This window comes from Equus quagga, chromosome 7 (assembly GCF_021613505.1).
Source record: "Equus quagga isolate Etosha38 chromosome 7, UCLA_HA_Equagga_1.0, whole genome shotgun sequence".
NCBI classification, from domain to species: Eukaryota; Metazoa; Chordata; class Mammalia; order Perissodactyla; family Equidae; genus Equus; species Equus quagga.
Window position 1 is genome coordinate 4267575 of NC_060273.1, and position 23208 is coordinate 4290782.

The 23208-nt window shown below is 57.8% G+C and overlaps 2 protein-coding genes across 4 annotated transcripts in view; one reads left to right on the forward strand and one right to left on the reverse strand.

Annotated features, from left to right (window-relative positions):
- UBN1 (ubinuclein 1) overlaps nt 1–2556 on the forward strand; it is a 36540-nt gene extending 33984 nt beyond the window's left edge. For both annotated transcript variants that reach the window (XM_046665863.1, XM_046665864.1), the window contains one exon: nt 29–2556. In XM_046665863.1, coding sequence (XP_046521819.1) covers nt 29–78 — 50 coding nt within the window. In that variant the 3' untranslated portion in view covers nt 79–2556. The remainder of the gene's footprint in view (nt 1–28) is intronic.
- The window catches only part of PPL (periplakin), a 43271-nt gene continuing 22433 nt past the window's right edge, over nt 2371–23208 (reverse strand). For both annotated transcript variants that reach the window (XM_046665861.1, XM_046665862.1), the window contains 20 exons: nt 20721–20875; nt 19916–20036; nt 19213–19338; nt 19086–19127; nt 17900–18061; nt 17709–17816; nt 16653–16748; nt 15421–15543; nt 15176–15322; nt 14401–14552; nt 13391–13488; nt 13034–13191; nt 11641–11819; nt 11428–11566; nt 10445–10638; nt 8861–9011; nt 7992–8075; nt 7188–7304; nt 6599–6691; nt 2371–5830 (listed from right to left, as the gene is read on the reverse strand). In XM_046665861.1, the coding sequence (XP_046521817.1) occupies nt 3167–5830; nt 6599–6691; nt 7188–7304; nt 7992–8075; nt 8861–9011; nt 10445–10638; nt 11428–11566; nt 11641–11819; nt 13034–13191; nt 13391–13488; nt 14401–14552; nt 15176–15322; nt 15421–15543; nt 16653–16748; nt 17709–17816; nt 17900–18061; nt 19086–19127; nt 19213–19338; nt 19916–20036; nt 20721–20875 (5109 nt within the window). In that variant the 3' untranslated portion in view covers nt 2371–3166. The remainder of the gene's footprint in view (nt 5831–6598; nt 6692–7187; nt 7305–7991; nt 8076–8860; nt 9012–10444; nt 10639–11427; nt 11567–11640; nt 11820–13033; nt 13192–13390; nt 13489–14400; nt 14553–15175; nt 15323–15420; nt 15544–16652; nt 16749–17708; nt 17817–17899; nt 18062–19085; nt 19128–19212; nt 19339–19915; nt 20037–20720; nt 20876–23208) is intronic.

Sequence of the window (23208 nt, forward strand, 5' to 3'; positions counted from 1 at the left end):
TGGTCTGTTTTTGCTTATTCTTTTCCAGATGCTTCTCAGCTTCATGGGAAGGGGTCCGGTGTACCACGGAAATTGTGACCTCTTCAGAGGAAAGGCCGGTGGCTGAAGGGGAGTAGGTCTCGGAAATTGGATAATCACTGCGCTCTTTCTGCTGATTGGTTTTCTTCTGGAGAAGGTGTGAGTGCTAAGTGGAGCATCTCTTGGCACTTGTGACGTGCCTTCAGTTAGGGGAGCAGCCCTGTGTTTCTCCAGAGGCACTGACTGGCCGGGTGCTCCGGGCCTTGCGGCTCTGTCACGGACAATCGTTGGAGGGGCAGCTCTAGGCTGGGGAGTGCGCTGGGTCGCGTTCGGAGCTCTGGCGGCAGGGCAGAGCGGTTGGCACACCTGTGTGTGAAGTCTGCCCGATCCCCTGGCGTTTGGTCAGAGTACCTCATGGCGCCCTACTGGTCAGGGGCTCCTTCTGGCCACAGTAGGATCTCTGGATGCTCATGGTGTCCGTCCCATCCTCAGGCTGTGTGCTCAACAGGATAAAAACCTGGGCTAACGCCACAGCTGGGAGACACCTTGTCTCTCTGAAAACTTCTCAGAACACCTAATGTGTGCTCATCGTCGGGGCCAGTTTCTCCGCCGAACATGACAATGAAGCTCTTTTAGAGAAAAGACCTTTGTAGACTCAACAATTGTGATAGGATTTTTAAAGACACCTATTTTTGGCTCAGTTTTCATCATTACCATTAAATGCATTGGATAGAATGGGACTGCTCTTCGCACGTCATATTATAGGAAGACGTAATTCCAGTGCCTTTATGGTGGAGCAGAATTAGACACACGTCCATTCAGCTGAGTGGATCTCAGATGAAGACCTTTTTTAAACATATGTCTGTATTTAAGACATAGCCTGTTTTGAGTTTTCTGCGGTTGCGCATCATAATCTGTGCCATCCTGACTCAAAGGTCATCTGGACCCCCAAATCCCATTTCAGCCAGGCCCCCATTTTGTTTTTCCAGAGTTCATACAGGTGGACTACAGAGCCCCAAAGCCCTTCTTCATCTCTTTGAGGGCCGAGGATATGAGGGGTTCCAAGTCACAGATAGACATTCCAGTTTGCTTTCTTTAGAAATTGTTCTCAGGCAGAGCTGTGGGGCCAGGCCTCTGTGAAGCAGGCTCTGCATGTAGAAACGGGCCTTGGAGGCCTGGGGCTCTCCAGGCAGCGGGGCTGTGCACTGACTTAAGGGCGAGGCGCCAGGGAGCTTGAGAGCACATCAGAGACAGACTAGGACAGTTACCCCTGGGCTCCCGTCACCACGCTCTTCCCACTCAACCAGTGGCTGCTTCACAAGGATTTTTAGGGCACGTGCCTGTCCTGTGAAGTCTGTGCCGCAAGGTGTGTCTGAACTGACTGCTCCAGCTAAGTGATTTCAAATATGTGGAGAATAAAGAGCCTCCTCAGAATGTACACCTGTGTGGAGACACAGGCGGCTCTTTGGTCCCTGACTCCCAGGGTGCAGTGCTCAGTAACTCAGAGTTTGTGCAGAGGTTTGCCGGGTTTCCAGGGGGGTGAGACCGCTGTCAGCTCCCCGGCCAGGCCTCTGCTCTGACTTCTTTTCTACATAAGAACCCACACGTGTTTCACATTGGGCTAAGTGGATTCCTTATCCCTTTATTATATCTATTTTTTGCAGCTTGGGTTTCCAGTTTGTTTACAGAATAGTCTTAGGTAGTAGCAAAAGAGCCAAAGAAGAGATTTGTATTGCTGAGCTCAGAGTCGCGCAGAGGCCGTTGGTGAGTGCTGAGCGGTGCGGGAACTCTGCAGGCGGCCGAGGACACCCGGTCCCCCCCGCAGGGCTCCCCCTCCCAGAGACCGTTGAGTGTGCAGCTGGAGCAGATACCCTCATTTTAGGAAGCTAGTGATGCCTCTTGCCTCAGGGAAATGTTTCTTTGATGGGGAGTTTACGAGATTTCTTTTTCTTGTTTATGCTTTATTTGTGGTAATGAGAGAGTGAATGACTTCCACAGCCACGGCCAGGCCCAGCTGCGGGCAGAGCAGGCTCCGGGCCGGGGGGCTGCGGCGCTGCAGGGCTTTCCCTGGCGCCGTTTCGTAGGTGTGAAAGGGGCTGTGGCTTTTGTGCAGCGACTATGCTGGTGTTAGGGGGTGGTGTGGAAATTGTTAATCTTGTATAAAGCAACTCAATAAATTGTTTCAAGGTTTCCAAAACATCGTTTCTCATTCTTTTCTTTTTACTGTATTTGCAAATACTCCTTCCTCCTGTAGGAGCTGGTATATATGGAGTATCCATTTTGGCTGAAAGCCAAGAGCAGTGGGGGAGTAAGCCTGACACACCAGAGGTGAAGAAACACACTTACACGAAGTTAGGATCAAGCCACCGGCGTTTATTTCTGTACTGTGAATAGAGTTCCTCATTACTCCCCTTCTCTTAGCAAATACATGAGATACAGAGAACCCGAAATTGGCTTGGTGAACAGTCAGCTATGTAGTATACCTAAACCCCAGTGAGAGAATAAGCAGGACATGTAAGGCATGAGACAGGCTAACAGCAACACAGCCCCCCGTGGAATCCAACGTTCTCTGCTGGCGCGTTGTCCTGGGACAATCTGGCTGACAATTAACCTTCACTCTAGCACCGAGGGACGGACACTATTCTGGCTTCTTTGCACCTTTGCTGGCGTAGCGCCCAGATCTGTCTCACTAGGATGCCTCTGACGGAAGGTCGGCTCTCAGCCAGACTCCCAGGGGGGTGTGAAGGATGCAGGTCTGGTGTGCAAAGGCCAGTGCTCCATGGAGCGGGCTTGTCCACCTTGGTCGTCTTGTGCTTTAGTAGTTTTCGGATTGCTTCCAGGTGTCACACAAGGAGTCTATTGATGGGAGTGTGTAGGTAAAGGGAGAAAAAGGAAGGGCAGGGCCGTCCTGAATCATCGGAGGACCAAGTGGGTCACTCACCCAGGCTGAATGATGGTTCAGCCAGTGCCTGTCCCGCTTGTAGGTGAGCTGCGCTCTGAGCAACCTGATGGCCAGGGCTTGGGTGACATGCTCACTCTGCACAGACTAGGAGCCAGCGCAGGGCCAGGGAGAAGACGACAGCAGGAGGTCGTTGGGTAGGAGAGAGCCAGCCGTCTACTTCCAAGAAGATGGAGGGCAGGGCTGTGCCTACTTCTGCCCAGACACCAAGACGGCCAGCTCCTGGATGGACATATCCTTGTTGACGTAGCGGTCGTACTGAGCGGGGGTCAGCCTTCCATTCTGCAGGGCCTCTTCAATGGAAAACTTCTTGCCGGACTTCCTGTCGTGGATCACAGAGGACTCCCCATTGGGCCCCTTCACCGATATTTCCTCCCAGTCGCACTCCTGGCTCCTGAGCTTCACAAACATGTTCCAGTCGATGAGCCGGGCCCGGTGGGCTTCCTCTGGGGACAGCTCCCGGCCCGTGTCGGGGTCGATGACCACGATGGAGCGCCGCAGGTGGTTCTCCCTCTGCTCCCTCTTGACGGCCACGGAGCCCAGGCGCTTCTGCAGCTCGTCGATCTCCAGATCTTTGTCTCTGGAGAGCCTCTTGAGGTCGTCCAGTTCTCTCTCCAGGGACCACAGCCTGGAGTCGAGGTTCGTCCCAGAGTCCACCGCAGTCAGGTTCCTCAAGTCTCGTGTTTCTGTTGCCGCCATTTCAATTTCTGACTGGAGCCTTCGGGTCTCGAGCTGCAGGTTTTGCCGCTCCAGCTGGAGCTTGTGGTTTTCTTCCCTCAGGAAGTCCAGTTCCTTAGACGACTTGGAGTTAGAGAACTCCAGCTCCGACAGCTTGGCCTCCAGCCGGCTCACCTCCGCGTCCAGTTCCCTCTTGCTCCGGCTCTCCTCCTCCAGGCTGCTCTTGAGCTTCTGAATCTCTTGCTCAGTGTCGCCCCTCTCCACCTGGACGCTTTCGGAGAAGACCACCTTCTCCTTGACCTCCATCCTCTCCAGGTTGGTGAGCTTCTTCCTCAGGGTCTCCAGCTCACTCTCCAGGACCTGCCGCCGGTGCCTTTCTTCTTCCAGCTGGAGTCGGAGCAGGGAGTGCTCCCGGGCCTGCTGGGGGTCCTGCTGCAGCACCACTTTCTGCTTGAGCGTCACCTTCTCCCGTGCCTCCCCCTCCTCCTCCTCCAGGTCGGCCAGCCGCTGCTTCAGCCGCTGCACCTCCAGCTCAGCCTCCCTGCGCGCCTGCCGCTCGCGCTCCAGCTCCTCCAGCTGGTGCTCCAGCTCGGCTCGCCGGCGCTGCAGCCGCCGCAGCTCCCCGCGGAGGTTGTCGATCTGCCGGAGCTCGACGTCGATGCTCTCGGTGAAGGCGTTCACCTCGGCCCGCAGGCCGGGCTCCTCCTCATACCTGACGACCTCCCGTGGGACCACCTTTTCCTTCACCTGGGAAAGCTCCTCCTCCTTCTGTTTGATTTTCTCCTCCTGGGAAGCCCGCTCCCTGTCCAGATCCACCTGCTTCTTCTGCTCCTCCAACAGTCTGGCCCTCAGAGACTCCACTTCCTCTCTGGTTTGGGGGTCTTCCCGGAACTGGAGGATCTCCTGGACCACCTCCTTTGTCTGCACCTGGGGTTTGCTGTCTTTCAGGGACTGAATCTCTTGCTTCAGCTGGTAGATCTCTAGATCGCACCTTTCGATGAGCCTGGTCTTGTCGACGATCTCCTCCCTGAGCCTCTGAAGCTCCTTCTCCATCTCGGGGTCGGTCTTGTACTTAATGACTTCCTTGGTCACTTCTTTGACTTCCACCTGTGGGCCCCGCCTCCTGAGTGCCTCCAGCTCGCTCTGGTAGCTCTTCAGCTGCTCCTCAGCCCCCCGGTACTTGCGCTCCTGCTCCACGAGCTCCAGGCGGAGGCTGGCCACTTCCCTCTCTGCCTTGGGGTCGGGCCGGACGATCTCCCGCACCTTCTCCTGCACCACCACTCTGGCGTTTTCCTCTTCCAAGGCCCAAATCTTCCGCAGCAGCTCCGTCTTCTCCTTCTGGTTGGCACGAGCCTTGGCGGCCTCGTCCTCGTACTGGCGTTTGAGATTGCCGACCTCCCTCTCGGTTGCCACATCCTTTTCCACCTTGAGCACCTCCTTGACGGTGATCTTCCCCTCGGCCATGGCCCGCTCTTTCTCCAGCCTCTTCAGCTTGTCCTGGAGGAAGCTCAGCTCCTCCTCCTGCTTCTCCCTGAGCTTGCCCTCCCGCTCTTGGTCCTCCTGCAGCTGCCGGTACTCTGCCTCCAGCTGGGGGTCGTTCTGCAGTTTCACCACCTCCCTCTCCTTGACCTTCTCCTGAGCCCGGTTCTTCTCTTCGGCCAGGGCCGCGATGCGCTGCTGCAGGAGGACCGCCTCTGCTTCCCGGGTGCCTTTCTGCCGCCTCAGCTCCTCCAGCTCCTCCCTCAGCCTCAAGACCTCGTCAGCCTGGGCTCTGTCTGGCTCGATGCGCAGGACCTCCTTCACCACGTACTCCTGCCCTCCATCCCTGGCCTCCTGCTCCAGGGCGCGCAGCCGCAGCCGCAGCGCATCCAGCTCCTCCTGCAGCAGCTGGTTCTTGTGCCGCTCCTCCGCAAGCGTCCGTTGCATCTGCTGGAAGCTCTCCTCCAGCGCGGGGTCTGGCACCTTCTTCAGCACCTCCTTCCTCACCACCGCTTCCTGGGGGCTCCGATTCTGCAGAATCCGGATTTCCTCCTGGGCACTCTTGACCTCGTTCTCCAGCTGCTGCCTCCGCTCGGTCTCCTCGTCCAGCTCCTTCTGAATCTTCCACGTCTCCTCTGCTCCAGAGCCCGGCTTGCTCCCTTGCAGGGTCTCATGGGTCACTGCTACCTCTGGCTGCTGGAAGGAGAAGACAGCGCATGGTTAAAGGCAGACTCTCCGTACGGGCCATTCTCACCTGGCCGGAGTGCACCTGGGTCACTGTGAACAGGTCAGACTGGTTGTCCTCTGATCCCCAAGGATCCCTCAGGGCTGGGTTCTCTGGAATTCTAGGGTTACTTCTGAAAACAGTAAACAACTAGTTTCAGTTTTTTCAGTGCATCTGGTAAAATATTTTAAAACCGCACAAGATGTGAAGTGAGTCTCCCTCTCTGGTCCTGTTCCTAGAGGGTATCTGTCCTTTGAGACCCGTGTGTCTTTAGTGTGCACCATGTGTTTATTTGTTCTGCACAAATGGTAGTGCCCTGCTGCGCGCTCTGCGTATCACACAACACAGAGAGCGAATTCTGCTGTGGCCGCCAGCGCGCTGCTTCTCTGTAACAGCTGCATCATCTCCTGTCCTATGGGCGGACCTTAATGTAGTTCACCACCCGCTGCCGAGCCATGGTGATTGCATCCAGTGTCTCGCTATCACAGTGCTGTCACAGACATTATGGACCTTAACAAGGGAGTGCCCTTTTCCTGGGCACTCAGCGACCGTCTGTGGGATGGAACGCGTAAGTTATACGCATGTGAACAGAAGCACTGGCCCGGGCCGGCATTTGCGCTGGTGCTGCCAGCTGTGTTAGCAAGGGGCACTCCCACTGGCTGTTTCTTTGAGGCAGAATGAGTCTTATTTCTCGCTTGTTGGGACAGTTTTGAGTCGAACGTCTCACTAAGATCCATTACCTGCCTCAGGAGATGCAGCGCAAACTCCAGGTTCTGCAGCCTCTGCCTGTTGATGGCATTGACCTCGGTGAACTTGGCAGCCAGCGCCGCTTCCTGCAGGAGGGCAGTCAGCAAACAGCAGTCAGCAGGCTAAGCGAGAGAGAGCTCGGACAGCACCTGGAAAGGCTGGCCTCTGGGGATACAGGGTAGCTGCTGCCCCTTCCTACCTGGACTTAGACTACAGTCTCATCTGGTGGAGAGAAGTGGATTTAGAGTCAGGAGTCTAAACCTGCAGGGACCTCGGCAGTTCCTGTCTCTGAGCCGTAGTGTCCTCATGCACAGAAGGAGCTCATAACATCAGCCCTCCTTCTGTACCTCTTGAGGGGCAAAGTAGGAACCTCCCACACGCGTGCTCCGGCCAGAAAACTCCCGTGGGCTTCTCCGGGCGCACCAGGGTCGCCGCCCCAGAACAAGTTCATTCTCTTCTCACAGACCGTCTGCACCCGGGAGGGCTCTCGCCCGCTTCCCCTACTGTGAGTGCATCTCTGAGGCTTGGGTGGCACACTCCCTAGAGGGTGGGGACTCAGAGAAGGCCCGGCCCAGAGCTCACCTCTTCCCGCACTTTGGTGGCAGGGGACTGGAGCCTGGCCTTCTTGCTCACATGGCTGCTCCTTCCATTTTCCAAGTCAAGGAGGGACCTCAGCTTCTCTGCTTCTAACTCATAGTCCTGGGAGACAGACACGGCAGAGGGCAGACAAGGGCGGCTGAGACTGAGACATTCTTCCACCCCTTCCGGCTGCCCGCAGAGCTCCTCCACAGCTGCCCTGCACTGCCCGCCAGGGGGTTCTGAGAAGCCACGACACGTCAGCAGTCCAGAGCCATGTCCAGAACCACCACCAACCAGAAAAAGAAGGCCCATGGTGCCCCTGCACCCCCAGAGAGGGCTGCCCCAGGCCCCGAGAGTGTGACATTGTGCTGTCTTCATTTCACACTGCACCATACGCCCTGTCTCCTGTCACCACCTCCCGACCCTCCTGTTGGGTTGATCAGTTTGATGACTTTATAATCCATCAGGTGGGAGGGTGACAATTTCCTCAGCTGTTCCCCTCCTATTGGACATTTAGGCTATTTCTAGTTTGTCTAGTTTGCTTCCGTAAGTGACGCTGTCACAGAGATTTGTTTATCCTGCGTTACTCTTTTGTATCTTTTCCTTGGGGCCAAGTCCACCCAGTTTACTGCTTCAAAGAGTAGAAAACCCTTTTCTGGTCTTCGATGCCTGGTACCATACAGTTTCCCCAGAGGGCTGTGCCAGCTTGCAGGGCTGCCAGCAGGGCCTGAGGAGGACACGGCCAGGCTCGCCTGGCGGAAGGAGGCCCTGCCGGTGGACGCTCCGGGCGGGAGCGCCACGTCTCACCTTGACAGCTTGCTGGTACTGCTGGGAGTGGCTACAGACTCTCTGCACTTCTTCTTCCCTTCTTGCTATTTCATCTAGCAGGTTCTGTAAAACAACAGAGACTTTAAAAGTCAAATTTTAAAAAAACCAAAACCTTGATAAAGTAGCTAGATTGCTTAGAATCTGAAATTATTCTGTCGTACAAAGTATAAGGAATGGCTTCCTTGTATACGTTTGTTTGTTAGAAAAGGAAATTCTAAGGCCCTGTGAAGAAGGGCCAAGAAGATAATTATCTTCACCAGGAAACGAATGCGTATGGAGTGCTTCAGAATGTCAGCGCTGTTCTGACAGCTCACTTAGACGATCTCCTTTAATCCTCCACCAGTCCTTTGAGGTCATTAAGCACCATCCTTATCTCCAGTTTATGAGTGAGGAAACTGAGGCACAGAGAGGCTCAATGACTTGCCCATCGGGTCATGGCTAATTGGGGTGGATCTGAGTCTAGGCTGTTGGGTTCTCATGTTCCTCACCCCCCACCCCAAGGCCTTGCTGCCTTCTGAGGAGCCAGGACTGAACTTCGGAAATGGGATTTTTCCCCACGAGGGCTCCTCATGCTTCTGCAGCCATTCGCTCGTTCAGCCAGCCTGCGCTGTTCCCCTCTGGCCGGGGCCGTGCTGGGCACTGAGGAGGGAGGAGGGAGCGAGACACAGTTCCTGTTCTCAGAGAGTCAGGTGCTGGCGGCCAGGCAGGGCCAAGGTCCCGCGAGGACACAGCTCTGCCAGGGCAAGCAGCAGCCACTGCCTGGCTGTCCTAGAAAGGGGCTTGCTGACTTCTGACCCCGCCCCGCCCCCGTGACCATATGCCTGTAGACGTGGAAGCAGCCGTCTTACCTTCTGATTCTTGAGCTTGGTCTCCATCTGGCTGAGGCTGTCTGTCTCCTGGGGCTCGTAGCTGGGGATGTTGGACAAGAACTGGAGCAGGCGGTCGCAGCTGCTGCGGTAGTCATCGTAAGCAGCCCTGGCGCTCTGCAGGCTCTGAGCCCTGCGGGGCAAAGCCACGGTCAGGCAGGCCTCTGCCGCAGCGCGCGGATGCCTCACCGGAGGCTGCCTCCCAGCCCTTCCTAAAGAAACCATCTGCTCTTTTTTTTAAAAAAAAAGGGGGGAGGGGGAACCAAATGTAATTTAAACGTTCGCCAGAAAGGAAGCAGTTCGGTGCGTTATGGAATGTCAAGTTGGAGTACTCCGCGGCCCCTGTGAAGAACAGGTGTGTCCACGTGGACTGACTTGCAGAGACACCCACTGTGTATCATGGGGCCCGAACAACCCAGCGTCCAAGGAGAAACCGCCAGCGAGGTGAGGAAATCTTTTCAACTCACGGGAAATAAAAACATCAAAATTTGTGGGACACAGCAAAAGCAGCACTTAGAGGAAAATGACTCGTATTAAATGCTTATATTAGAAAAGAAGGAAGCTCTCGAATCAATCTAAGCTTCCACCTTAAGGGAAAAAAAGAAGAGCAAATTAAACCCCATGTAAGCAGCAGCAGGAAATAATAGAGAGCAGATGTCCATGAAACGGAACAAGGAAACAGGAGAAAGATTATTGAAACCAAAGATCGTTCTTTGAAATGGTCAATAAATTAATAAACTTCAGACAGAATGATCAGGGCAAAAAAAGAGAACATACAAATACGAAGAAGAAATGAGGGAGGACATCCCCTCAGATCCTGGAAGGATGAGTATTATGAATGATTTTATGCCAGTAAATTGAACAACTTGATGAGATGGACAAATTCCTAGAAAGACAAACTAATGAAATTGATTCAAGAATGAGATGACCCATGGGGTCGGCCTGGTGGCATGGTGGGTAAGTTCACATGCTCTGCTTTGGCAGCCCAGGGTTTGCAGGTTTGGATCCCAGGTGTGGACTTACACACCGCTTATCAACATGCTATGGCAGGTGTCCCACATATAAAGTAGAGGAAGATGGGCACGAATGTTAGCTCAGGGCCAATCTCCCTCACCAAAAAAAAAAGAGAGATGACCCACCTAGTCCAGTCTCTATTAAAGAGGATGAATTTGTGGTTTAAAATCAAACAAATTGCAGGCCCAGGTGGCTTCTACCAAGCATTTAAGAGAGAAATATCAATTCTACACAAACTCTTCCAGAAAACAGAAGAGGAAGGAACTCTTACTCATGAAGTGGTAAAATACATGACAGGGAAAACAGCAAGATGCCGTGTCTGTGGTGTGCTGTCGTCTGTCTGCCGTCTACCCTCCCGGCTTGTACAGCGTATTTGGGAAGGAGACATGAGAAACTGGAAGCAGTGCTCACCTTGGGGGCAGAGGCTGGTCCTTATGACCACGGAGTTTTTCACTTTGTATGTGGATTGCTTTTTTCAAAAAGAGGAAGTTAGTTAGAAGACAAACAGCCCTTGGTGGCATCAGCGGAGAGCCCACTTTGGCGGCCCCTCACCTGAGCTCCACCTGCTGGCGGAGGTTGTCGAAGCGCTGGCCCAGCTTGTGCTCCTCGGCCTCCTGGCGCTCCAGGTCGGGGCAGTGCTCCTGGAAGCGGCTGGCCAGCGAGCTGGAGCACTGCTTGGCCGCTCGCAGGTTCTGCTCCACCTCCCCCAGGAGGGCCTTCTGGGCCCGCAGCTCCGAGGCCATGGCCTGCCAGGGTGGAGCAGACGGTGGGCGCTATGGCCGGAGCTCCCTGAGCCGGGGCAGGACTGCCCCCAGTGCTTGGGGCCTCTCGCCTTGTGGGGTGGTAAGCCTGGGCCTGGGAAGGGCCAGGGGCTTTGCCTCTGCGTTTCTCTGCAGAGTTCCCTTACAGGGAACACAACCGCCAAAATGAACTTCTAGACCCCATGGCCGGCAGCACATGCCCTGTGACACTGTGCCCAGACACGGACGCCCCGCTGCCCTGAGGCCCCCCAGGCCTTGGCGAAGGCTTCATTCTCAGAGCCCATTTCCTCAGCTCTGAGGCGAGGCTTTCAACACGTGGCAGGGGTTTTATGAACTGGGGTGTGGTCGCGGCCTCCCACAGGCCCACAGACTTGAATGGGAGCAGCGGTGAGGTGGTCTGGCAAATACGGGAGGTGGGCCCAGCGGCAGCTGAGAGAAAGCAGACGCAGGGGCAGGGGCAGCTGCTGCTGTGCTCTAGCTGACTTCACCCGGGAACGTGCAGGCCCAGGGACCCTGGGAGTCTGGGGGTTATGTAGATATTGGTTTGCCAACACTAGCACCTGATTTCCACAAGCCTCAAACCCTGTGAGCAGCTGGGATTCGTGCCAGGGGCCTCCACTGGCAAATTCCAGTTTGGCACCCTGCAGGCATTCCAAACCTGGAGAAACTCGCGGCTGTGGCCCTGGGAGTCTCGGGCCCTTTGTCTGTCCAGAGATGCTGGGGTGGGAGCACCAGGAGAGAAAGGCTCCCGAGGCCCAGGGTCCCCACACTCACCGCCAGCTCCTGCCTCTTGCTGTCCAGAGCGCGGCCAGCCTCAGGCACCGTGTCATCCTCCATCAGCTGGTTCTCGTACGTGGCCAGCACCTCCCAGCCCTGCTGCAGGCTCTTCTCCAGGCGGTTGGCAACGCTGACCCTGAGGACAGGGGTCAGGAGTGGGGATGCCCACCTGGCCCTTTAACCCGGCCTGACCTCCCAGCTGCCACTCACTTCTCCTGGGCCGAGTCCAGCAGCTGCACCAGGCGCTCATATCTGCGGTTGGTGTCCTCCACCCGGGTCCTCAGCAGAGGTGCGCTGCCACTGCCCGGCAGGGCCTGCAGGAACACCTCGCACTCGGCCGTGCTGCGCGCCTTCTCGGGCTCGATCCGCAGCAGCTCGTTGGTGATGTTCTGCAGGGACCAGAGCCCTTCGTGTTGGCCACAGCCAGGCAGCCCCCAGGGGAGTGCCCATACTTCAGGGGACGGTGGAAGCTGCTGGGGAGGCCTGATTGGAATGCAGGGGCCTGGGCCCTCCGGGTTTGGGGCGCCAGCCCAGGAGTCTGCATTTGTTATGAGCATCCCAGGGAATTGTGATGCCTGGACCGTGACTCACAGGAGTGATGAAAACGAATGGTAATTAGCGAGCACTTAACTGTTGCAAGTACTGCACGTGGGGGATTTCATTTGTCTATGGGGCAATTCTACGAGGTAGGGGCTTTGCTCTCCCCATTCACAGGTGGAGACCCCGTGACTCCAAGCAGCTCAGGAAGGGACGTGGTGGGGCCTGGCCATGCCCCACCCTGGGACCAGGCACCCTCCAGCTGTGAGCCCCTCCCAACCCCGACGTGAGCTGCATCAGGGCCACTGCGCTCCTCTGTAAAGCAGGGACGGTCACGCCCATGCGCAGGGTGCTGAGGACCTGCGAGACTGTGTGTGTGAGGGGGAGCCGTGGCTGGTATCACATGCATCGTCTCCGCCATGTTCCCACAGCCCTGCGAGAGGGGACCAGCCCATTCTACTAAAGAAACTGAGGCTTGGGTTTCAACAACAGGTCCGTGGTCAGGCAGGGAGTGAGCCGACTGTGTGACTGAGTGCCACCATGCACTGGAGCCTCACTCCGCTCGGGCTACTCAGGCCACAGGCACTGCTGGTGTCAGTACAGTCATGCGCCACAAAACAACCTTTCAGTCAACAGTGGACTGCACAGACGATGGCGGTCCCCTAAGGGGAGTCCTGTGGAGCCAAGGCGTGCGGTAGGCTGTTCCATCTGGGTGTGTGTAAGTCCACCCCATGATGTTCGCACAACCACGCGTTTCTTAGACCACATCCCTGTCATTGAGTGACGCGTGACTGTCCTGCCATGAGCCCGTGGGCGACAAGCCGTGCAGATACAGCGTGAGCCCTGCCAGCCCTTCCTCTGGGGACGTGTCGGGGGGGCAGGGGCCAGGGCTCAGCACCTCCTCTGTCCTCAGCCTAGAACAGCCCCCCCTGCTCCCCGACTCAGGGCTTCTTGGCTACACGTGGCAGGTGGTCCCTGTCGAGCACCAGGACCCCCCTGGGGATGCGACCTGAAGCAGGAGCCCTAGAGAGCCAGGGGCCAGCCTGCGCCCTCAGCCTGGGGGTACCTTGAGGTCCTTGGCCCTCTCGGCGCTGTCCTGCACGGCCCGGCCCTGCTCCAGTGGCGGCCGCAGGATCCCCGTGATGGCCTTCTCTTGCCGGTCCAGGTCACTGGCCACCTTGTCCAAGCCAGCCAGCAGCTGCCGCCCCTGGAGGTCAGAGGCATCTGCCGGAGAGAAATCACAGAATCAGGTGACGGTAGGGGTGGGGAGGCCCAGGGAGGGGGCCTGGGAGGCCTGTTGGGACCTCCAGGGCCAGCCCACCCCTCCCATGCCCAACCCTACCACCCACTCCGAGGCATAGACCTGGGTCAAACCCCTCTTCCTGGTCTCCCCAGGGCCCCGGGCAGGAGCCCCGGCACCCACCTCCAGGGTTCTCTGCCTTCAGCACCTCGTGCCGCTGCTGGAGTGCACTCTGACTGCTCGCTGCTTTCTGCCGCACACTCTGGTACTGGCTGCCCAGGCTGTGGGAGCAGGGACAGGCTGGGGACCCCGGCTGCCCATGGCCCCACCACCCACAGGCACAGACAGCCCAGAGGAGTCAGGGCTTGTCAAAGCGCTTTGAAAACTTAAAACACGGCACACACAGGAAGGATTTGCACTAACACTGGTCTGCCTTTGCTCCCGGGTTCAGACAGACTCCCGCCCCTCCCTCCCTCCTTCCTCTCTCTTCATAGTAAGTCTTGTGCCTAAAACTCTCCTGTCCGTTCCTTTATCTGCCCCACCAAGAGGCTGCCCCTGAGGAAGCAGCGCAGCAGGTGCTCACTGTTCGCTGACTGAATAAATGAAGGCGCTCCTTAAGTCACTCATTCACTCAACAGAGAGTTCTGGGGTACTTACTGTGCACAGGTACTGAGCAAGGCCCTGGAGATAGTAAGTCTCCCCAGGGAGCTCCTGCCCAATGAGACTGACGCCTACACAGGGCATCCTGATAAAGAGTGGTATGTGCAGGGGGAGAAGCTGCATGAGAGCCAAGAGGGGGCAGCACTTCTGGAGCCAGGGTGGAGGGCCAGGGGGCAATCAGGGAAGATTTCACAGAAGTGACCCCGGGGCTGGGTCTTCAAGCCAGGAGGCCTGAGCCAAGCAGGCAGCAAGTAGGTGTCCAGGTAGAAGCAGCAGCAGCACGTACAAAGGCCCAGAGGCGCTTGCAGAGAAACTGCTCTCTGAGCTGTGCCCACAGTTGGACGTTCACACAGCAAATGAGCCCAGCCAACAGGATCCGCTCCTGTCCCACTTGAGCCTCCAAGGGGGTGCAGGTGTGGGAATGTCAGTGGCCTCCTGAGGCTGAGTCGGGATGCCCAGGGCTGTGAATGGGACCTGAGGGGCCCGAGGAGGGGGCTGTCAATCCAGGCTGGCTTCCTCCCTTGCCCCTGTACCTGTCGGCCAGAGCCAGGGCCTCGGGGTCGGTGGGGGGGATCATGAAACAGACGGCCGGGGCGGTCAGCTTGTTCCCCGCGCTGTCCGTGAGGTCCCAGCTCTCCCCGTTGTTCCTCTGCAGGGTGTAGCTGTAGCCCCGTGAGATCACGCCCTGGCGGGGGCAGGCCAAACGGTCAGAGGACACGGACAGACCTGCCTCGGCCAGCGGCCTGGGAACCCCCGTCCCCCAACTCCTGGACCTAGGGTGCGTCAGCCCATCTCCCAGACCCTCCCCGAGACCTTTCGCCATAGAGCACTGGGAGGGGCCGGGGGATGTGTGTTGGGTCTGCGGGTCCAGCACCCGCCTGGATCTCTCTTTGGGGAACCCACCCCCCATTCTCAGTCCACGTGGTCTCGTCCCTCCTCTGCTCCCAGTCCCTGACTGCCACGGGTGGACAGTGAGTCAGGCCCGGTCCCTGGAAGAAGGGCATCACCCCCCCCAGGCCACCATGATTGGTTTAGGCTGGACATGTGACTCAAAGTGGGCCAATGGGGACCCTCCCCGGGACTTCCGAGGGAATGACTGGGCTTGCTAAGCGGGACCAGGAGGCCAGGGTGGCTGGGGGTGGCGGCTGGCAGAGAGCAACCCCAGCGACGGGGACGAGCACAGGCTCCTGAAGATGTGTGAGGCCCCACATCCAGCCACGTCACCCTGAAGACCTTCCGGTGACATGCAAAGGGACAGATCTGGGCCCGGCCTGCCTGGGGCTCCGGGGGCACATGGGCAGAGCTCACCTGGTCGCCCTCAAAGTCACAGAGCGCCTCCACGGGGATGGGCTTGAGCGGCGTCTCCCGGCGGTACTTGAGGGGCACCACCTGCTGCCCTCGCTTCTGCAGGCCGCGCACCACGTGCTCATACTTGTCCAGAGCCTTCTCCTGGTCCTGAAGGCAGGGGGGGAGTGCCTGGGTGAGACCACGCTGCCTCCCTGGAGGCCGGGGCAGTGGGCGGGTAGGAGCCGGGAGGGAGGGCCGTCACTCACATCCAGCTCCCGCAGCAGCAGCTCGATCTGGTACCGGTCCTTGAAGTCGGGGCTGTATTTCTGGTTCAGGTCTGAGTCCACCTTGCGCAGCAGCTCCTGAGCATCCTTCACGTCTTTGTGGAACTAGGGGAGACCAGGGGCCCAACTGTGGACAGGAAACCGCCAGGACGCAGGGGCTCATCCTGGCTGTGGCTGCAGGAGCACCCCGGGCGGGGCTGGGCCTCCTACTCACCCTGAACCCAAAGGCTCTGCTGCTCGGGGACACCCCCAACCCTCCCCAGCCCAACTTCTGGGGGCCCCACGGGGAAGAAGCGGGTCCCTTCCCACCAATCCACACGACGCCACCTCAACGACATGAACCTTTCACGTCCACCAGTAAGCTCTGGGCTCCCTCCCGTTCCACTCCTCTGTGCCAGGGACACCCTGACTTAATGCTGTTTCCTTCCAAGTCTTGATACACAGAAGACAAGCCTCCCCACTCTGTTCTAGAAAATTCTCTCGCCCATTTGTCAGTCTATCAACTCTGGAATCGTTCACTGTCAGCTGTCCTCTGACAGACATTCCCACAGAAACAACCAGCCGCCATCAACGGATGAGCGGATAAACAAAAGGTGGCCAATCCATGCAATGGGATACTATTTGGCCATAAAAAGGAAGGAAGTTCTGATTCATGCTACAGCCCAGGTGAGCCTACGAAACACGTTCAGTGAAAGAAGCCAGACACAAACGGCCACACACCAGGTGACTGCACGTATGCGAAATCTCTACAACAGGCAAGTCCGTCGGGACAGAAGGTGGATCAGAAGTTCGCAGGGGCAAGGGAGGGAGGGCTGGGGAGTGGCTGTGTAACACGTACAGAGTTTCCGTGCGGGGTGAGGAAGGAGTTTTGGAAAGACAGTGGTGCTGGTTGCACACCACCGTGAATGCAATGAATGAATGCCCTGGGTTAGACACTTAAAAATGGCCAAAAAGGCAAATTTCAGTTCAGATCTATTTATCACAATGAAAACGCCATACGCTCATTTCTGGGGCGCACGCTGACCCGTCAAATCAGACTCTCCAGCCCCAGCCCCCGGGGAAGACAGACAAGGGCCCAGCAAGCTCGGGGCTCGCCCGTGTTTGCGGTTGGGAGTGTGGGCACTGCGAGGCTCGGGGGAAGCGGTGCCAAGGCCACAAGTGAGCCAAGGTGGCACAAAGCACCCCCACCACTGGGGCCTGGCGCCCGCAGATACCTGGTGGTAGTCTTCCATGTACTTCAGGTGGCTCTCCTCGCAGATGAGCAGGTTCAGGTACTCCTTCCAGTCTGCATGCACGGCCTCCATGTGAGCCTGCCAGGAGAATGGGGCAGATGGCTGCTAGGCAGGTGCCTGGGACACCAGGGAAGGGATGCTGGGATTCTGGACCAGAGAATGGTGGGGTAGGAGGCCTCTGGCGTCTCTCTGGGTTTGGCTCCTGCAGAGGCAGCCAGCTCCTGCCCAGGGGTGGGAGGAGGAGAGCGGGGACGTGCTGAGGAGCCAAGCATGGCTGTCGTGTACTGGTGTTTAGGTTGCGCACTGCAAAAGGGGAAAGTGGGGGCTGCGTTTGCCCAGACAAAGCAGTGCTTTTTTAATATTTTCACAAAGGCACGGTAGGGGGTTGAATGGGGTCCCCCCCATACCCATAATTCATTTCCACCTAGAACGTAGAATGTGACCTTATTTGGAAATAGGGTCTTTGCAGATGTTACTAGTTAAGGATCTCAAGATGAAATTATGCTGGATTTGGGGTGGGCCCTAAATCCAGTGACTGGCATCCTCAAGACGAGAGGAGATGACACACAGACACACAGGGGAGGAGGCCCCATGAAGATGGAGGCAGAGATAGGAGTGATGCTGCCCCGAGCCCAGGACCACCACAGCCTGCTGGCAGCAGCACATGCCAGGAGAGCGAAGGACCGACCCTCCCCGAGAGCTGTCAGTGGGAATGGGCCTGCCGACACCTGGATTTCTGACTTCTGGCCTCCGGAAGTGTGACAGCATAGATTTTTGCTGCTTAAAGCCCTTTTTCACAGCCCTCTAAGGAAATGAGGCATCGTATGGACTTCGGAGGTGAGGGGCCGAGGGCAGGATGCAGCAAAGGATGGAGTGAAAGAGAGGAGGCGGGGTCAGAGGGAGCCAGACAAGACGGCGAAATGGAGACAGACACACAGATGGACACAGGACACAGGGCTGCCCGAGTCTAGGAGGCCCACCACAGAGGCGGCCCTGAGGCCACCCTGGAGGAGGCGTCCCCTCCCGGGGCACACGCACCTCGATGGAGTTCCTCCCGGGGTGCTCGGCGGCCAGCAGCTGGTCCCCCTCGCTGTGCAGCTTGTTGATTCTCTCCTCTTTGGCCTCCAGGTTCCGGTTGATGAAATTCTACAGGGGGTGGTGGGGGGCACTCAGCCTGGCAGCCCGGCGCTCCCTCCGTCCCGGCCCGCCCAGCCCGGCCCGGCCCCCACCTCATACTGGCGCCGGCGGCTGGGGTAGTCGAGGTTGCGGTCGCTCCAGTCGTACTGCAGGCGGCCGCGGGCCTGCTGGTCCAGCCAGTACAGCTCGTTGGTGCAGCGCTGCATGTAGTCCCTCAGCGAGCTCAGGTGCTGCTGACGCGCCTGCGACGCCGCCTGCGGGCGGCCGAGGACAAGGCTGGGGCCACGGGGACCGCCGCAGACCGCCCCCTCCATGCCTCCTGCCCGCCCGGGACAAGCCCGGCTTGGCCACTTCCCGGCGGGAACCACCTGACCCTCTGACACTCATTCATTCACTCAGCAAACGTTCATCGAGCATCTGAAGTGCCGGGCATGGCTCCAGGCACTGGGGGGACGGTGACGTGCAAGACACAAAACTCTCGCGGAACCGACACTTCTGTGGAGCCTCGGTTTACTCATCGGCGAAATGGGGATGGCGACACCACTGATCTCAGAGGGCACAAAGACTGGCATGCAGTTGGTGCTCAATCAGTGCAGCAGCTACAGCTCCCACTGTTACTTTTATCACAAAGGACACACCGTAGCAAAGTGAGAAGAGGTGGGGCTGGGGCAGGGGGCCCGGGAGGGACGAGGGAGGGCTCTGTTTTGCTCTGCAAATAACAGCCGCTCACACAGACACGGGCCCAGCGAGCGCCAGGACGGCGTCCCCCAACATTAACGGGCGCCATCCTCAAAGCAGTCCTATGAGGCAAGGACTCAAAGGAACTCCAGTTTACAGAGGAGGAAACTGAGGCTCACGGAGGAGAAGCTGGTGGCTCAAGGGCCCCCCACCAACAAGGGGAGGAGGCCGTCTGGCTCCCAAGCCCACTCAGGGTGACCCCGTGCCCCCATCAGAGGTGATGGAAGCGTCCGCAATGAGCACAGACGCATCGCTTGTGCGGTTTTAAAAAGAACGCATTCTGTCAAGGTTTTACAAAGGGTAACAGAAAACTGCTGCCAATAGCACGTGGCACCCAGTAGGCGCTTAATAAAGAAAGAAGCACATCGTAGGATGGGCTATGGGGGTTTTCCATGAGCACAGGGCAGACTGGGTGCCGCTCAGCTGGGGGCTGGGGGTACCGTCTCTCCCCTTCGCCCCTTCCGTCTGTGGGAGACGTTCCCCGCACACGCGTCCTGTCCCCGGACCCCACCCCTGCACCCGGCCCCCGGGGCGCCTCACCAGCAGCTTCTGGTACTTGGCCTGGAGCTCGCTGCTCTGCTCCTGAGGACAGAGCCGAGGGTGTGGGTTAGGGGGTGCAGGTGTGAGCCCTGCCTTCCCTGGGGCCCTGCCAGCAGCTGGCGCCCACCTTGCCCCCGTCCTTGGCCAGGTGGGGCCCGATGGCCTTGACCTCGTTGTGGAAGATGTTGTGCTGCTCCACTTGCTGGTCCACCAGCGGCAGGTCCGTGCCGAAGGTCTGGCTGCTCAGCTTGTCCTGGGCGGGGCGGGCGGAGAGAGCACGCTGGGGCGGGTGGGGGCCTCAGCTCTCCTCCTCGCCGCCGGCCGAGGAGCCAGCAGAGTGACCCCATGACAGACACGGGGACAGGCTGTCACCTCAACCACTGCATCGGCACATGTCATCTAACCTCACAGCCACCTCCAAGGCCCACGTGGTCACCACGTCCATTTCACAGATGGGGAAACAGAGGCTTGGCCAGGGCAGCGGTGGGGAGGGGTCACTTGCCTAGGTGCATACCACGCTTTTCCCAGGGGCTGGCATGGACACAGGAAGGGCAGCGGCCGGCCAGAAGTCTGGCCACTCCCCCCAGGCCTGACAGGACTCCAAAGAGCCAGGGTCGGAGGGCGACCTCGGGAGGGTCCCAATCTCTACCGCTTCTGCTGTGTGACCCTGGGCTAGGCACTGCAGCTCTCCGAGCCTCGCTCTTCTTACCAACATGATCATTGGGGAAAAAACCGGGAACCGTTCCCCCTCCGTAGGGCTGTGCACCCATGAAGTGGAAGGCCCTCCCTGCACACACACGGCGCCCCCCCAGCTGACGCCTGGGCCGTACCAGCTTTTCCTCCACCAGCGCTGCCCAGTTGACCTGCGGGTTCACCTCTTTCACTGCCAGGTCATAGATCTGCTTGTGTTTCCCACGGAGGTTGGCCACGCGCTCCTTCAGCTGCCGGATGCTGAGCGGGAGAGCGGCCACCCTAGTTAGCAGGGCCAGCTGGCAGGGGTGCTGCCCGCATGCCCCCCAAGGAGGGGCCTCCTCCCCCTGGAGCCTGGCTTCGGGCTTTCTGCTCAGCAGCCGGGAAGGGCAGGGGGTGGCCTTGGGGTATGGACAATCACTCACACCCTCCTCCCGTCCACTTTCCTCCATCAGCCTTTCCCCACTGCCCACTGTGTGCCCAAAGCCGTAGAAGGTTCCGGAAGAAACAAGCAGGTCCACTGTTCTCTGGGGCCCACCACCCAGCGAGGGCCCCAGGGGCAGTATGGGCTACAATAGGGACAAGTGCAGGGCGCTGTGGGGCCAAGAGACCCCTGCCCCTGCCAGGATGGGAGGGTCGGGACAAGGGAGCGTCTTGGGGGCCATTTATCCACATCTGAGCTGAGGCACCAGCTTGAGAAGCCGTCAGGCGTCCGGCAGCGGGCAAGAGTACTCACAAGCTGGCGGTCAGACAGCGCGGTCACACAGTGACCAGAACAGACGTCGGTGCTCTAAACCTCAGTTTCCCCAACTGCAAAACGGGCTGTCACGAGGACAGCGTAAGGCATGTGACAAGCCCTGACTCCAGCTCCTGAGCGCTGAGCGCGCCGCAGCCCTCCTGCCCTGGCCCCGAGTGGCTCCCCGGGACCCGAAGCGGGGGACCTACTCCTCGGTGATCATGTCCCCCTGGGGATGCTTCATGTGCTTGGCGATGGCCGCATCCGCCTCCAGCACGTACAGCAGCTTCTCAGAGTCTGACACCTTCTGCAGGGCCACATCGCGGTGCTCGGGCTGCCCGCCCTCCTGCAGCCGGGCCAGGTCCTGTGAGAGTCACGACGGGGGACAGAGGGAGGGGAGACTCAGTGGCCACTGTGGGGATGGGAAGGGGCGGGAGGAGAGGGGCCAACGAGGGGCTCCCCCAGCCCCACCTCGCCTCTCCTCCGGTTCTCAGCCAGCAGAGCCCGAGTGTCTACTTGTGGGGGCTCTGGGACGCAGTTGTGAACAAAGAGACACGGCTCGCCCTAGCCTGGCAAGTCTCCGATAAACTTCACAGAGGCGAGTGCAAGTTCATACAAGTCCCTCTTTACCAAGGACACACACCAGTGGTGGAAGGAAGGGCACCTGCTTTAGCTCCAGTGGTCACCCTCTGAGGTGATGACACAAGCTGAGAATGAAGGATGAAAGAGCAGAGGGTTTGAAACAGAGGGAACAGCCTGTGCAAAGGCCCTGAGGCAGGAAAGGGCAAGCTGTGATTGATGACTGAAGCTGCCAAGGCTGGAATGCAGGACAGGGGAGGCAGTGGGAGAGGGGGGCAGGGCAGGGCCAGAGCAGGAACGGCTCTATGGAGGGAGGGACATGGCCCCACCTATCCTTAAAGGTGATGCTGCCGGGGACTGTGCAGGGAGGGGATGAGCTGGGAGGGCAGTCAGCAGACATGAGAGCACGTGCCTGGGGAGAGCTGAGGGTGCCCACATATAAACTGGAGGAAGATGGGCACGGATGTTAGCTCAGGGCCAATCTTCCCCAGCCAAAAAAAAGAGGATTGGCAGCGGATGCTAGCACAGAGCTAATCTTCCCCCCACCAAAAAAATTACTGAATTGTACACTTGAAGTAGGAGCATTTTATGATAAGTAAAATATGCTTCAATAAAGCTGTTAAGAAGAAAAAGGAAGGAAGAAATGGCCAAAGGAAAAAGAAGTAAGAGGAGGTGACGTGGTGCCCGGTACAGAGCAGACTGAAGTTCCTCTCAGAGGAATAAGAGGGGTCCAGCCTGCCTTCCAAGGCACCCCCAGGAGGGCGGAGGGGCGAGTGGGACCAGCGCCCCCAGGGGCCCGAGTGAGGCCCACGTGTCAGGAAGCCAGAGGAGCTGGGCCAGCCCCCTGCCCTGGGGTGGGTCTGGCCAGTTAAAAAAATTACAACAAAATATTGTGGTTCTTGGCTGGGGTGGAATTTCATCCCCTCCATCATCGCCACCGGCTCATCTGAAGCTCTTCTGGGCTCACAGTGTCAAAGGTGAATTTTGCAAAAAGGGGAAAGTGAATCAATGGTTACCTGGTTCACCAGGAGCCCAGTGTGGAGGGAAGCGCTCTGCAAACACACTAGAGAGAGAGAGAGTGCACCAGCCGAGAGCCCCGGGGGTCCGCACGACAAAGCCGGCGGAGCTGATGGAGGGGAGAGGGGCCGCATAGGGGCTCCTGCTCAGGAAGGTCACCGGGGGGTTTCCGGGAAGCCTTGTCTATCCTGACCTGAGCCACGGCCACGCGGTCCCTACCGACGCCAAAATTGACCGGGGCGAGCCCTCAAGATGTGGACACTTTCCATTGACCTTACCTAAGTGACACCTCCTAAAAAGGTTTTTTAAAGTAAAAAGAAATCATAGGGATGGGCAGCTAATAAATTACACACGCTGAGGGACGGAGGAGAGAGAGCAAACCCGGCCGAGGGGACAGGTAGTCTGGGTGGTGGGGACATCGATGTTCTCTGTGCAACTCCTTCCACTTTTCTGCGCATTTAAAAATTCGGATAGACAAAACAGGCCACATGTGGGATCCTGTTTATATGAAATACCTAGAATACATAAATCCACAGAGACAGAAAGCAGACGAGTGGTCCAGGGGCTGAGGCCGGGCGACGGGGAGGGACCGCTAATGGGTGTGGGGTTTCTCTGTGGGGTGATGGACGGGCCTCAGAGCCAGACAGAGGTGATGGCTGCAGGCCACTGTGAATGTCCTAGATGCCACCAAAGAGCACACTGTAAATAGTTAATTTTACATTATGTGAGTCACACTTCAACTGAAAAAAAACAGGAAAATTCAAGAGAACTTATGGATAATAAAATTAATAATGATGTCCTCTGAAAAAAGAAAGGGAGGAAGGAAGAGATAAGAAAGAAAAAGATTAGACCATTTGGTCTTCAAAGCACAGTGTCTTAGTTCAAGTTTGCTCATTTGAAGTTAAGAAACAGTTCAAAACTGGGCCAGCCCTGGTGGCCTAGTGGTTAAGTTCAGGGCACTCTGCTTCAGTGGCCTGGGTTTTGGTTCTAGGGCATGAACCTACTCTGCTCTGTTAGCAGCTATGCTTGGCTGGCAGCCACACACTAAAAAAATAAATAAAAAGAGGAAGATTGGCACAGATGTTAGCTCATGGCAAATCT